The following is a 13386-nucleotide window of genomic DNA, read 5'->3' as shown; positions in this document are numbered from 1 at the left end:
AAAAATTCAAAGGGGGGCTAATAATTCTGACTTCAACTGTACCTGTAAACAATGCATATAAAAATAATTAAATATACACATAAATTAAGGCAAATGGATAGAAATGATCAGTCTTTAAGTATTTTCTAAGTGATGTTTAATAGAACAAGGACATTTTTTCACAGTATTTTCTATATATTGTTTTGTCTGGAGAAAGTCTTATTTCTATTAAATTGGCTGGAAAATATGTTTTTTGTTTGTTTGTTTTTTAAATAATTTAAAGGTCAATTTTATTAGAATTAAAGTTTTTTAATGACTACAGAACAAACCCCTGTTGTCCCATGACCATAATTAAATTTAGTAATGTTCAACTTCATTTGTTTGTTTAAATTCAGTCTGCAAACAGTTAGCTTAAAAAATTTTAGCAAATCCAATGATTACATTTTATCATTGTACTTAAGCCAAGGCATGGGCCAGTAAATGATTCTGATGGTATGATACCTTGGATAAAAAATAAATAAATAAAAATCACGCTCCCACGGAATTGTGAATACTGCTCTAAAATATATCATTTTTAAATGTCTAGGTAAAAAACAATAACATTTTCCCGCTTAGTCCCATAGTACGCTAAAAACACTATGTGAGAGGAGTAATATGTCCGAATTCATAAAAATCGAAAAACAGTATGCAAGATACCCGGAAGACCTACTACTTCCAGTGAGATTCTAAAGTGTGCATCTGATGAATGCTACGCTATCCCATGATGCACCAGGAGAGAATTCATGAATGGGAGTGAAGCAGTGATCATGATAAAATAGCAGATAAAGCATGTCTGATATAATTTATTTTGAAAACCATTTAAAATATTTTAGAACAATAATCATGTCAGGCTTCACAATTTCTTTACAATTTAAAATGGCATCTTTGGATATCTTTTCTGCTGGAAATACTGTCCTACCCATGAATTCATGAATAGCAAAATCATTTTAAAAATATTTACTGTGATCATGGCAAAGACTAAATAAGTAAGTTATTAGAAAATTATTTGTTAAATGACATTTACATACATACATACACAAAAAAAAAAAAAAAAAAAAAATATATATATATATATATATATATATATATATATATATATATATATATATATATATATATATATATATATATATATATATATATATATATATATATATATATATAATTTTTTTCATGTGCTTTTCCTTGCCTGAGACTTTGTGACTTTTTAGTAACATTACTAACTTCTGATACTAGTACATTACTTATGGATGGTATGTTTCCTTTATTATCTTATTGTTTCCTTACCTCCATCTAGATATTGATTTATTTTTAAGGATTACTATAATTTCTTTATTATTATTTTGCCCTCTAAAAATCTTGTTTTTATTTATTTGGTAATTATAAATTTAACCTTTTTGCTACTATTGTTTATGATTTAATTTTGCAGTACATTTGGACTATAACCCATTGGACATTTTTTTAAACTTCTCTGTTTATATGTCTGAAAGTACATTGTACATTAATTTTGATAACCTTAAACATATCACATTTATTATTATTATTATTAAAACTATAAATGTTATTATAACTATGTGCTTAAAAAATGTTGACAAAAATATTCACCCCATTAAACATCACTTGGGAAATATGTGAATTTCAATTTCACAGAAGGGTTAATAATATTGGCTTCAATTATATTCAAATCCATGTTCCACCCAAAGCAACGAATAGTATTGAACTGGCGTCTGAAATATAGCTCTGCAGCAGACTGACATTAGTGTTACATTACAAGTTATCCCTAATCAATGCAGTGGAACAGAGAAGTCTGATGCATCACAGTACTTTACTTGTTTATTTCAAGGCATCATGGCAGCAAGCAGAGAAGCGGGTGGAGGGATTTCAATATTCTACGTGTGTATTGTCTCGCTGATCTGATTAATCCTTTCTCTCAGTGTGCCAGGAGAGAGCTGACCCATCTTTGCATGATGCCCTGTAACTTTAATTCCTCTGGTGCAACGGTGCCCTACATACTGGCATTTATCCAAATGACAAAGACTCGCCAATCATACCGCAGACTAAACACCATAGTGCAATCATTGACACTGTAAAAAGTTCAGCGCCTGATTTTAAAAAATGGGTTAGAGTGCAAAGAAAGAGAAGCTGTTTAAATATCTATCATACTCTATCGTGTGTTTTATATGAATATTACTTGTTGTAAATGAACTAAGTGGTGCCTGTCTTTAATAAGTAATAAAAACAGTAATACTGGTAAAGTAAATTAGTAATAAAATGATTTAATTTAACCATAAACAGGAATATAGGACTACTTGTAAGACAAAAAAAAGTGTTAATGGAAAATGGTCAAGCAATGCCATTTATTAATAGACTGTACATATCTAATAACTGTTAATCAAATTTAGTCTTTAATCAATAGACCTGACATTTAGAATTATACAACCAATATGTATAATAGGGCTAGGCGGATAAATGATATATCAAATTGCAATAAAATTTTAGTCAATAACAATGATAAGCTCTGGAGTTTCTTACTCTATATTGATCTAAGAGCCAATCACACAGTAGAAATGTGCAACCATGGGAATCTGAAAGTGTGTTGATATTAGAAATGCACCCATTTCTAAAATGCACGCATTTCCGGCCGCCAAATATTAATCGCCCACCTGAAATAGTTTATGCAATTAAATGGACCCTCTAATTTTGTGGCTTCAGTCATTGTTGGAATACACTTTTAAATACAGCAGCAACAACTGATATCAAAATATATCATTATTGTTCAATTTGGAAAATAATTAATCAAGATTGCATTTTTGCTATATCACCCAGCCCTAATGTATAAAATGATAGACAGACAGACAGACAGACTGATAGTTGGTTGAACAATCAATAGACTAAAACAGATGTTTAAAACAAAACAAAAAATGGCAAGTTTTCAAATATCTACAAATAATTATGATCTGAACAAATCATGTATCATTAGACGAGACCTAGCATTTAAGAATATGTTACTGACAGAATGATAGACTGACAGACAGATGGAACAATAAAACAATCAATAAACACATATAGCAGATGCTGGAACAAAAACATCAAGATGAAATCATTATAGAGCTGGTTTGGAAAGGGTTTTAGGAACATATTACAATTTAAGTAGTCAAATAATGACATCAATCCACATATCCAGCTTGATAAAGTCTAGTGCCAACATTTTAATGTTTTCAAGTGATGTTTACCAGAGCAGGAACATTTTTCACAGTATTTCCTTTAATGTTTTTTCTCTTCCTGAGAAAATCCTTTTTTATTTAGTTTGGCTGGAATAAAATTTGAAATAATTTTATTTGTCCCCTTAAGAAACATTTCGTTTTATTTCGATTGGCTACAGAACAAACCACTGTTGTCCAATGACATGCCTAATTAAGTCAATTATTCTAATTTAGTCTTTTAATTGCACTTTAAGCCGAGTAGGCAACTAGTATTTAGCCAAATGGCTAATAACATTCTGTGCTGTCATCATGGCAGAGAATAGCTATTGGAGTCAATAAAACTATTGTGTTTATAAATGTGTAAAGAAAAATGGTCAAGTAATCAAACAATCAGTAAGTAGACTAAAACAGATATTTAAAACAAAAACTGGTGCAAAAAAATATTAACGGATCAAATCATGTATCATTAGACGAGACCTAACATTTAAGAATAAGTTACTGACAGAATGCCAGACAGATGGAACAATAAAACAATCAATAAGCAGATAGAGCAGATGCTGAAACAAAAAGAACCAGGTAAAATCATAACAGAGCTGGTTTAGAAAGGATTTCAGGAACATATTACAATTTAAGCAGCAAAAATTATTACAAACATGATAACTGTCTATTAATAACACTTATACACATAACCAACAGATCGATAAAGTCTAGTGCAAGGGTGGCCAAACTTTTTCTTAAGAAGGGCCAAAAACCAAACTTGATTAAGGGTAGTGGGCCGAAGTTAAATAATCCAACTGGATTACAATAAAGTCCCCATGATGATTTCATTCATTTTCTTTTTGGCTTAGTCCCTTTATTAATCCAGGGTCGCCACAGTGGAATGAAATACCAAATTATCCAGCACGTTTTTTACGCAGCAGATGCCTTTTCAACCTCAACCCATCTCTGGGAAAACCATGATGATTTCCTAAATTAATATTTTAAATATGTAATTTATATTTCAATTTAATATTTACAAAAGAATGACATTTGTATTTGTAGAATGTAAATTTTTTTGCATGTACAAAATAATAATCTGATTCATTCACAATATTTAACTGAAACATTCAATTTCAGACTGTGTTTTTCTAACTCAACAATTAAACAAACAAAAGGTTATGTTCAACCTGAAATGATGATCTTTTTAAAAGGTATTTTGCCCAACCTTCCTTATCATTCTCAGATAGGATGGCGGGCCAAATCAAAGGTTACCATGGGCCAATTTTAGCCCACAGGCTCTAGTTTGGGCATCTCTGGTCTGGTGCCTAAATTCATTTTTTTAAGTAATGTTTAACAGAGCAGGGACAATTTTCACAGTATTTACAATGTTTTTCTTCCCGGGAGAGTCTTATTTCCTTTCATTCGGCTGAAATAAAAGCTAAAATAATTTAATTTTGTCCCCTTAAGAAACGCTTTTTCGATTGGCTACAAAACAAACCACTGTTGTCCAATGACTTGCCTAACCCAATTAGGCCTAATCAACCCAATTATCCTAATTATTTCTTTAAATTGCACTTTAAGCTGAGTAGGCTACTATTTAGCAAAATGGCTAATAACATTATTTACTTTCAGCATGGCACGGAGAATAGTTATTGAGTTTAGTTATTAAAACTAACGTGTTTATACACGTATAGAGAAAAATATATTATCTATACATATGAAAAAAAGTTGCATTTTCCCAGAAGGACTAATAATTTTGGTCTTCAACTGTAAGTTATAGCCAGTGTCCTTGATCAACACAATTCACAGACAACATGAAAACCCGCTATCGGTGGCCATACATACCTGGTTGGGATCACATGCTTTAAACACATGGCATGCCATCTCAGACTCTGGGTTCTCAGGCTGACTTCTGATAAGGTAGGCAAAATAAGACAAGTCATGGCTGTTATGAATAAACCTGGATATAAACTGTGCTTTGTGCTCGAATATGAAGACGGACGGGTTGCTGCTGCTCGCGGGCACGCAGCGGATCAGAGGGGGCGAGAGATGCAGCTGAACTTCCCTGGCCTGTGTGGGACCGGACTCGTTCTTCTCACTTTTCCTCCGGATCTCCGCCACAAGCCACGGCAGCATGGGTAGCGTGGTCCGCCTGTCCAGAGCCGACCAGCCCATGTACCACAGCGCAAACCTCTTGTCTTCTTTCCGATTACAGTCATTATTCCCTTTGCCGTCCTGTCCCTCCATCTCTCCAAGGACTCCGGGACAAAGACTTTAGTTGCTTTGTGCAACAACTCGGTGCCTTTACACCCCTAATAGCTCAAACAAATACATGAACTGGTCGGTTCTATGTGAAAGCAGCTGCAAACTGTCCTGGTGCGTTAATGCTACTCACGCTTTAGTCAAAAGTGCGTAAGGATCGTGTGTCCTGAAGAGCTTAAGTACAATAATAAAGGCTTTTAAGATGCAACGAGGTTTTATTCCAAGGTCAGATCGCTGTTTAAAGCTAAAACACATCCGTTCAGATTGTTTAAGAGCCCTCGTAATCCGTGTATTAAGTTAAAGGTTTCTGTCGAGAGTATGAATACACAACTGCTTGAAGGAAGCGCGTTTTGTATTCCAGCAGATTTCTCGAGTCCCGACGCCGCGGATTGAGGACGACGCCGCGGACAGACACCTCATGCGGGAAGTTGCAGATAAGCCGGAGTGCTTTAAAGTCGCTGCACATCACTTTTTAGTCGTTATTGTGTCATTTAACGGCGGAGGAGAACACAGAGAGGGCTGTTGTTCCAGGAGGAGTGGCCGCAGCAGCCATACGAGAGGCGTTTTACTTGAGCACGAGCGTGAGCGTGAGCGCGCGTGTATATGTGCGTGTGTGTGTTTGGATCTTGGGCTCCCCTGTGTCTTCAGGAAACACAGGGCACTGGCCTGATTGAGCTTTCATCAAGGCAACTTAATGGATGATCGGGATAAAGTGACTTTTTTAAATATTTTATCATTTTGAATGTCAGTTGTCAATAGGGTGCATAACATATAGGCACATACAGTGCTCAGAATATTGAATGAATATCTTGAGCCATTTCTCAGTGAATGTAGGCAATGTATTTTGTTGCATTTAAGCAAAACAGATTTATTAAACAGATATAGCCTAATTATTAAAATAATTTTTTAGTCACCAAACATATTTAGAAACTGAAAGAAAATACAATTAAATTCAAGCTAAATATTGCAAAAAATACAACCTACAAAATTTCAACTAAATTTGTTTTTTTTTTTTTTTGCTTCTCATGATTTTCTCTTTTTAAGAACATTTGTATTTAATATTTTTCTAACATATAAATCTGGGTGTAGTAGTTTTTGTACCTTTATCACAAGTGTTTTTGTTAGATAAGCTCCAGATTCGGCTTCAGAATTGACTAATCTAATGTATATTCACAAATATAATAATGTAAAGCATCATATAGAAAATATGAATTTAAAAGATAGATTTGTGAAGGGTGCACTTATATATGCTGAGCACTATATATGCTGTAACTTGAGTTATTTAAAATGTATTTGACAAATGCAGAAGGTTAAATGGATGGTTTACCCCAAAAATTCAAGTTCTGCCATTTTATCTGCCTTTTACTCCTTCACTTGTTTCAAACCTTTTAATTTCTTTTTTTCTGTTAAACCTAAATGAAGAAATATTCTGAAGAAAGCTAGAAGAAAGTATCTCACAAAGGTTTAAAACCACTAGAGGGTGAGTGAAGTTTCATTTTGGGTGAAGTAACCCTTTAAGGTTTTTATATGCATATACATTTGCATACTAATAATGTTTTTTTTTTTTTTTTTTTACAAAAACTAACTTTTCTATGGTTTTAAAAATGTTTCTAACTACTACAAGAGACAATTTTTTTTTTTTTTTTAATTTTTCCTTAACTTAATTCATTGGAAATTCTAAATAACCAATCAAGCGCTATATGGGAGTAAAATATACACTGGTTTTAGTCTCACAAATAACTCTTTATTTGTTTTTATTTTAATTCAGTATTAAATTTTGTATTAAAAAAATGTAACATGAGCCAAACTTCAAGTTTGATATGAGTTTTAAAAATCTGTAAGACATAGAAAAATATACAATGCACTAATAATAATACCATAATAATAATGGCATAATAATACATTAATAGTGTATATTTTTGAAAAGAAAAAAAATTGTCATGTGTGCTAAAATGTAAGTTTTTTTTTTATTTTGCCTTGATTTACATAGCCCTTGTCGTAAAGTTCTGCTACAGTCAGCTTTGATATTGATTTTATTTAATAACCAATCCAACAATTGCCAGTAAACTCAAAATAGTTTTAGATAGCTGTTAAAGACAAGGAAAACTTCAAGTGGGGTCAGAGCAACCAGGCATGCAGTGCTCAGCATAAATGAGTACACCCCATTTTGAAAATGAATATTTTTATCCATTTCTCAGTGAATATGGGTAATATATATGGGTGCATTTGATCAAAACAGATTAAACCTATATTTATTAAAACAATAGTTTAGTCGCAGAACATCTTTAGAAATAAAAAGATAATACATTTAAATTCATGCAAAATATTGCAAAAAAAAAAAAAACATTTCAACAAAATTGTATATAAAATTTTTTATATTTTTCCCTAAAATATAAATTTGGGCTACACATTTTTAAACCATTATTGTAAGTTATTTTGTTAGATTAGCTCCAGATTTAGATTAGCTACAGACTAAACTAATGTATAGGCACAAATATAATATTGTAAAGCATCCTATAGAAAATATGAATTGAAATGAGAGATTTGTGAGGGGTGTACACGTGCATGCTGAGCACTGTATCCGTGGACCAAACAATCTTCACATTTCTAGTAAACAAAGGAAGAGGTTTGGGTGTGTTTAAGAAGTATACTTGTAAACTTGTAAGTTTCAAAGTTATATAAAACAAGTAAAGGTTAGTTTAAGCAATATTTGTTAAAAATATGAAATATCACATGTATTTAATTATACTGTAAAATTATTACACAAATCAAGTTTGCTGCACAAGAATCTGTAGAAAAATGAATCTGTATAACCTACTCAACAGCGTCCTCTGTTGTCTTTAATGGATAGACATCAATGTTAAACATCAATGTCAAACATTCATCAATGTTTATTTTCAGAATTTAATAATGACAGTGCATTCACTGTATGCAGGTTAAATTGTCTATCCTTTAAATAGTTTTAATAACTCAGCTACATTAAAAATATATAATAATTATATATCCAATTAAAAATATAACAAATAATTCCTAAAGACATTGATAAAAATCAGTATTAATAAAATATACGTGATTTTATAATAATAAACAAGAAAACAGAAAAACAGAAAAAGTAAGCTTTTGCATTACCATACCATTTTTAATAGTAACTTTCAAGAGCATTTTACCTTGATATGTTAACCGTGAATATATGTTTATATGTTAAAATTTAAATACCTTTTAAATGTTGTTATTTGTCCAAGACAGCAGGGTTTACACACACATACATACACACACACACACACACACACACACACACACACACACACACACACACACACACACACAAATCAAAATAATATTAAACAGTCTCTAAAACGGAGGCCATTTCCTTGAACTGCCTGTAGAAGTTCTGAGGGACAAAGACAACAGAAAAGAAATAGTCAATTTCAGAAGTTCAGCTGGATTAAAATAAGGAAACCGCAAGCTTCCATACCTGAAACTGTGGAACTGTCATCTCGAATGATTTATATGACACTTCGCCTGACGTGTCTGCGATTTTCATGAGAACAGAAATGATTGGGGAGTTGAGGGATCGACAGGTATCTGAGCTTACAGCCATGCCAAGTTTCCACTGGATATCTACAAGCTGACAGTGAAGAATTTTTGATATCAACAACCTGAGAACTGAAAAACTGAAGAAAAAGCAAGCAAAAAAAAATCAAGAATCATGTGACACACCTGCCCAATACTAGCCATTGCCAAGAGATCCTCATGTGCCTGTAAAAGAGCACCGTGTTCCGTCCAAAGCTGCTGCACCAGTTGCAGGGTCGCTTTGGACCATTTACTGCTGCATTTTGACAAATTACTGACCAGAACGTCCGCACTGAGATTGCTCTTAGCAGCTAACCTGCATTAATAAACATGTATCATACATTTATCAACAGGCAGGAATTACATCACATAACAAAATAAAAATGTTACTAATTCTAGATTTTTTTTAACCATCAGAAATAAAATACTGTACCTAAAATAGTGTGACATCAGTCTTATAATATCTTGAACAGCTTTCTGATCAAGGTTTATCCCAGCTCTTTGATATTTCTGGTATTTGGGAAATAGAAGCGTTAAAATATTAGACATAAAAACAGATACATATATTTTTTAGTTTATAATAAGCACTATTAGACATAAAAACAGATAGATATATTTTTTAGTTTATAAAACATTTCCAGGAATGTGATTTTGTGCACTTACATCACAAGTTTCAATCAAATCTACTGCTCTGTTTTGATCCTGAAGATGAACCAGGATCGTCTGAAGCTGGGAAATTAAAAGATTAGCAGAGGAATTAGAAAAGAGTCATAATCGAATTAACATTTTAATACAACATGTTAAAACTGAACATACATTAATTAAACTACATACAAATATCTATATTTCATTTTTTAGGTATAAACATTCATTTTCCTTCGGCTTAGTCCCTTTATAAATCAGGGGTTGCCACAGCAGAATGAACTGCCAACTATTCCGGCATATGTTTTATATCAGGAATGTCTAAACTTGTTCCTGGAGGGCCGGTGTCCTGCAGATTTTAGCTCCAGCTTGCCTCAACACACCTGCACAAGCCTAGTAAAGCTGTGTCACACTGCACTTTTCTTCCCATAGACTTTCATTCATACACACGCAAATGTGTCAGACCGGAAATGCAAGTTCATGCATCAAGTTTCGCAGTTCACTGCGTTGCAAAGTTCAAGCTTGTTGAACTCTGACCTGCGAAATCGCATCACTTGACTGCGTGAGACCAATCGAGGATCAAAACATGACCTCTCAGGACAGAAATTTAAAATATGAAGCAATCGCTCGCTTTTATTAATGTCTAATCATATTGTTTAACCCAGCCCCCTTTCGCAGCGCCGTGCAACAGAATTTCACACGCTCAAACTCTAGTGTGACCACAGCTTAAAAGTTGAGCTCAGGTGTGTCTGATTGGGTCGGAACTAAACTTTGCAGGACACTGGACCACCAGGACCGAGTTCGTGCATTCATTTTTTTATACAGAGGATTAAGTACAGACATTTTATTTTCATTAATCATATCCACCAACGCACAAACTTACAGTTTCTGCAATCATATCCGCAGGGAGTTTTTCAATTTGTTCAACCACATTATCTGCACCTGCAATAAAATATGCAAAAGATAACAATTGTTTAAATTACTACACTTAGTAATGCCAGTCATAAATGTTTTTGTACTAGTGACATTTTTTTTTGTGTGGAAAGTAAAGACGCATCTAGCATTACGATGTAAGCATGGGGCGATATAAGATTATATGATATCATATGATTATATGATAACCTTAATTGGATAAAAATATCATGGTTTCACCGTATCACAGTATTGTGATTACTGCTACAATATCTTCCTTTTAAATACATGGGTAAGAAACTAAAACTTTCCCCCCTTTGAACACAAATCATTTTAAAAACATTTTATTTTAAGAAACTTTTAAAATATTTCGAAGCAGTAAACGTCAGGCAAAATAATTCAAATGAATCATTGACTTCTGCTGTCTTCATTAGTTTCAAAAACACAGATTTCTTATATTTTCTTCTAGAGATACCGTTGTCCTAAAAAATTTTTTTTTTTAAATCTTACATATACCAAAGGAATGTTACAGCAGAAAATTTTGGCAGTTCTAGGACCTTGACTTTTCCAAACCGCAGTATACCTTGAATTCCAGAGTCATGAATGTGACATTTGAAGTAAAATCTCTAAACATAAACTCATTGAGAAAGTATCCAGTTGAAGTCAGAGTTATCAGCCCCCCTATTTATTTTTTCCCTGATTTTTGTATGACAGAGTTTTTTTAACACATTTCTAAACATAATAGTTTTAATATCTCACTTCTAATAACTAATTTATTTTATCTTTGCCATGATGACCGTAAATAATATTTTACTAGATATTTTTCAAGACACTTCTAAACAGCTTAAAGAGACATTTAAATGTTTAACTAGGTTAATTAGGTTAACTAGGCAGGTTAGGGTAATTAGGCAAGTTATTGTATAATAATGGTTTGTTCTGTAGACTATCGAGAAAAATGTATAGCTTAAAGGAGCTAAAAATTGACCCTAAAATGGCTTTTAGATAATTAATTAAAAACTGCTTTTATTCTAGCCAAAATAAAACAAATAAGACTTGCTCCAGAAGAAAAAAATATTATCAGACATACTGTCAAAATTTCCTTGCTCTGTTAAACATCATTTGGAAAAAAAATAAAAAATGATTAGTTGTATATGTTACATTATATAAATTAGAATTTTAAAAAAAATTTTGAAGGGAGGCTAATAATTCTGACTTCAACTGAATGTTAATATTATATTGAAACATTTGTTTATATTTTCCAAAGCAACCAACCACAGAGTTATGGGATCAGAAAAATATCAATCTGTAAACAATTTTTAGATTTTAAATGAGAAAAATAAAATAGCTTCATGAATGCGAGCAAAAAAGTCTGCTAGTTTACAGTATAAGACATACTTTATAGAAATTCTGTGAATTAAACTGCACAACCCAAAAGAAGCAATGCTAATCAAAAGGATAATGGTTGCTCTCTATAGAACAAAAATTATTGATTTTATTTAACATTTTTTGCATTTTGAGGAAAAAAACTTTGTTAGGGATGTTTGTTAGTTTTTTTTTTAATTTTTGCAAGTTTGAGTATTTTTACAGTAAAATACAAGTCTACATAAAAAAACCTAGAAAGGGTTTCGCTATTTTTTTTACTTTTGCATGGAATTGCTCAATTGAAGTTTTATATTTTGTCAAAGCAGATATTTATGCAAAAATAAAACATACTTATTCATATAGCCTCATTATATAAATGTTTTAAAAACGTACTGCTGACAAAGAAGTAAAATCTAGTGGTTTAAATGAAAGCGACAAAAATCAAATTTAATAAATAAATACAATAAATGCTTTCCTTGTTAATTGTTACATTTTGCAAAAAAAAAAAAAAAACAATTACATTAGCAACAATTAAATAATAAATAAAACAATAATTAAATAATCAACATAGTGGTATAAATCATAGTATGGGGAGGGGAATGTAAAGTTGCATATTTATTGTATTTTTTTATTCTCGAAACCCCTTTTTATTTGTTTACAAACTATGAATGTATAATCCTTTGTAAAATAATGAACTTTGTAACATGAATATGAAAGTAATTTCCTTTTCATAACTAACGTTAAAGAATTCCGTAGAAATATCATTAATCGCCTAATTCCCTGTTTAACAATGCAAATCTGCTATAAACGGTCTGTATAGTATAAAGAGCTGAAGGAGTTGACTGCAGTAACGTTAAATCACATGCCGTAAAAAAGGAAGAAAGCAGAAATAAATTCTCCTTACCAGTTGACAGCTCCAGATCTAACATCTTCTTCTACCGGAATATTTACAATAAGACAACTAAATTAATAAATAGACAAACATGTATTCAAGAGATATTGAAGAGAGTATTTCGGATGTTTTACAGCATAGAACAATAATTTTCATCCAACTGTTTATTCACTTCAGCAGAAAGGAAAAGTAACCGACCGGAAGTGGAGTAATTCATTGACATTTTCTTTCAAAATAATAGTTCGATGTTGGTCTGGTGGTACCATCAGGAAAGATTAAAACACATGGAACATATTTAAATAATTTCCTTTGACTTCTTCTAAATTTGCAATTAAACAAAAGGGGAAAACACCCAGCATTATGGTTTATATGATGTTTCTTAAAATAAGTTGTGCTTTGGGAGTCAAAATGAGACATCCAAAATTGGTTTCGACATCAAATAAAAATTCAAAAAATGTAATTAATAAATTGATTTTGATTGATTGAATGATTTAATTGATAAAAACATATTGATTGTAAGTGTCTATATATTTATTCAAATTA

General features: G+C 31.9%; 2 protein-coding genes and 1 long non-coding RNA gene across 24 annotated transcripts in view; 1 reads left to right on the top strand and 2 right to left on the bottom strand.

Annotated features, from left to right (window-relative positions):
- tbc1d4 (TBC1 domain family, member 4) overlaps window positions 1-6001 on the bottom strand; it is a 58198-nt gene extending 52197 nt beyond the window's left edge. For all 21 annotated transcript variants that reach the window (XR_015499447.2, XR_015499448.2, XR_015499449.2 and 18 more), the window contains exon 1: window positions 5046-6001. Coding sequence is in view for 4 of the 21 variants with exons in the window: in XM_087267909.2 (XP_087124035.1) it covers window positions 5046-5447 (402 nt within the window). In the remaining 17 variants the exon portion in view is untranslated. The remainder of the gene's footprint in view (window positions 1-5045) is intronic.
- On the top strand, window positions 4980-6365 carry LOC147835332 (uncharacterized). Its single transcript, XR_015499598.1, has 2 exons — window positions 4980-5120; window positions 5197-6365. It is a non-coding gene; the product is annotated as an uncharacterized LOC147835332 (long non-coding RNA).
- A 2211-nt stretch (window positions 6366-8576) lies between these two features.
- On the bottom strand, window positions 8577-13048 carry commd6 (COMM domain containing 6). Of its 2 annotated transcripts, NM_001442253.1 has the most exons (7): window positions 12856-13048; window positions 10561-10619; window positions 9699-9764; window positions 9469-9545; window positions 9183-9351; window positions 8938-9090; window positions 8577-8853 (listed from the first exon to the last, which is right to left on the bottom strand). In NM_001442253.1, the coding sequence occupies exons 1-7, from the start codon at window positions 12878-12880 to the stop codon at window positions 8803-8805; spliced, it is 600 nt and encodes a 199-aa protein (NP_001429182.1). In that variant the 5' UTR covers window positions 12881-13048; the 3' UTR covers window positions 8577-8802. The 2 variants fall into 2 exon arrangements, with proteins under 2 accessions (NP_001429182.1, NP_001433861.1); NM_001446932.1 differs by lacking the exon at window positions 10561-10619 and having other exon boundaries at window positions 8585-8853; window positions 12856-13029.
- Between the last annotated feature and the right edge of the window lie 338 nt (window positions 13049-13386).

The sequence above is a fragment of the Danio rerio genome, chromosome 9 (assembly GCF_052040795.2).
Source record: "Danio rerio strain M-AB ecotype USA chromosome 9, GRCz13ab, whole genome shotgun sequence".
NCBI lineage: Eukaryota > Metazoa > Chordata > Actinopteri > Cypriniformes > Danionidae > Danio > Danio rerio.
The sequence above is the reverse complement of the archived record's forward strand: the minus strand, read 5'-3'. Positions and strand labels throughout refer to the sequence as shown.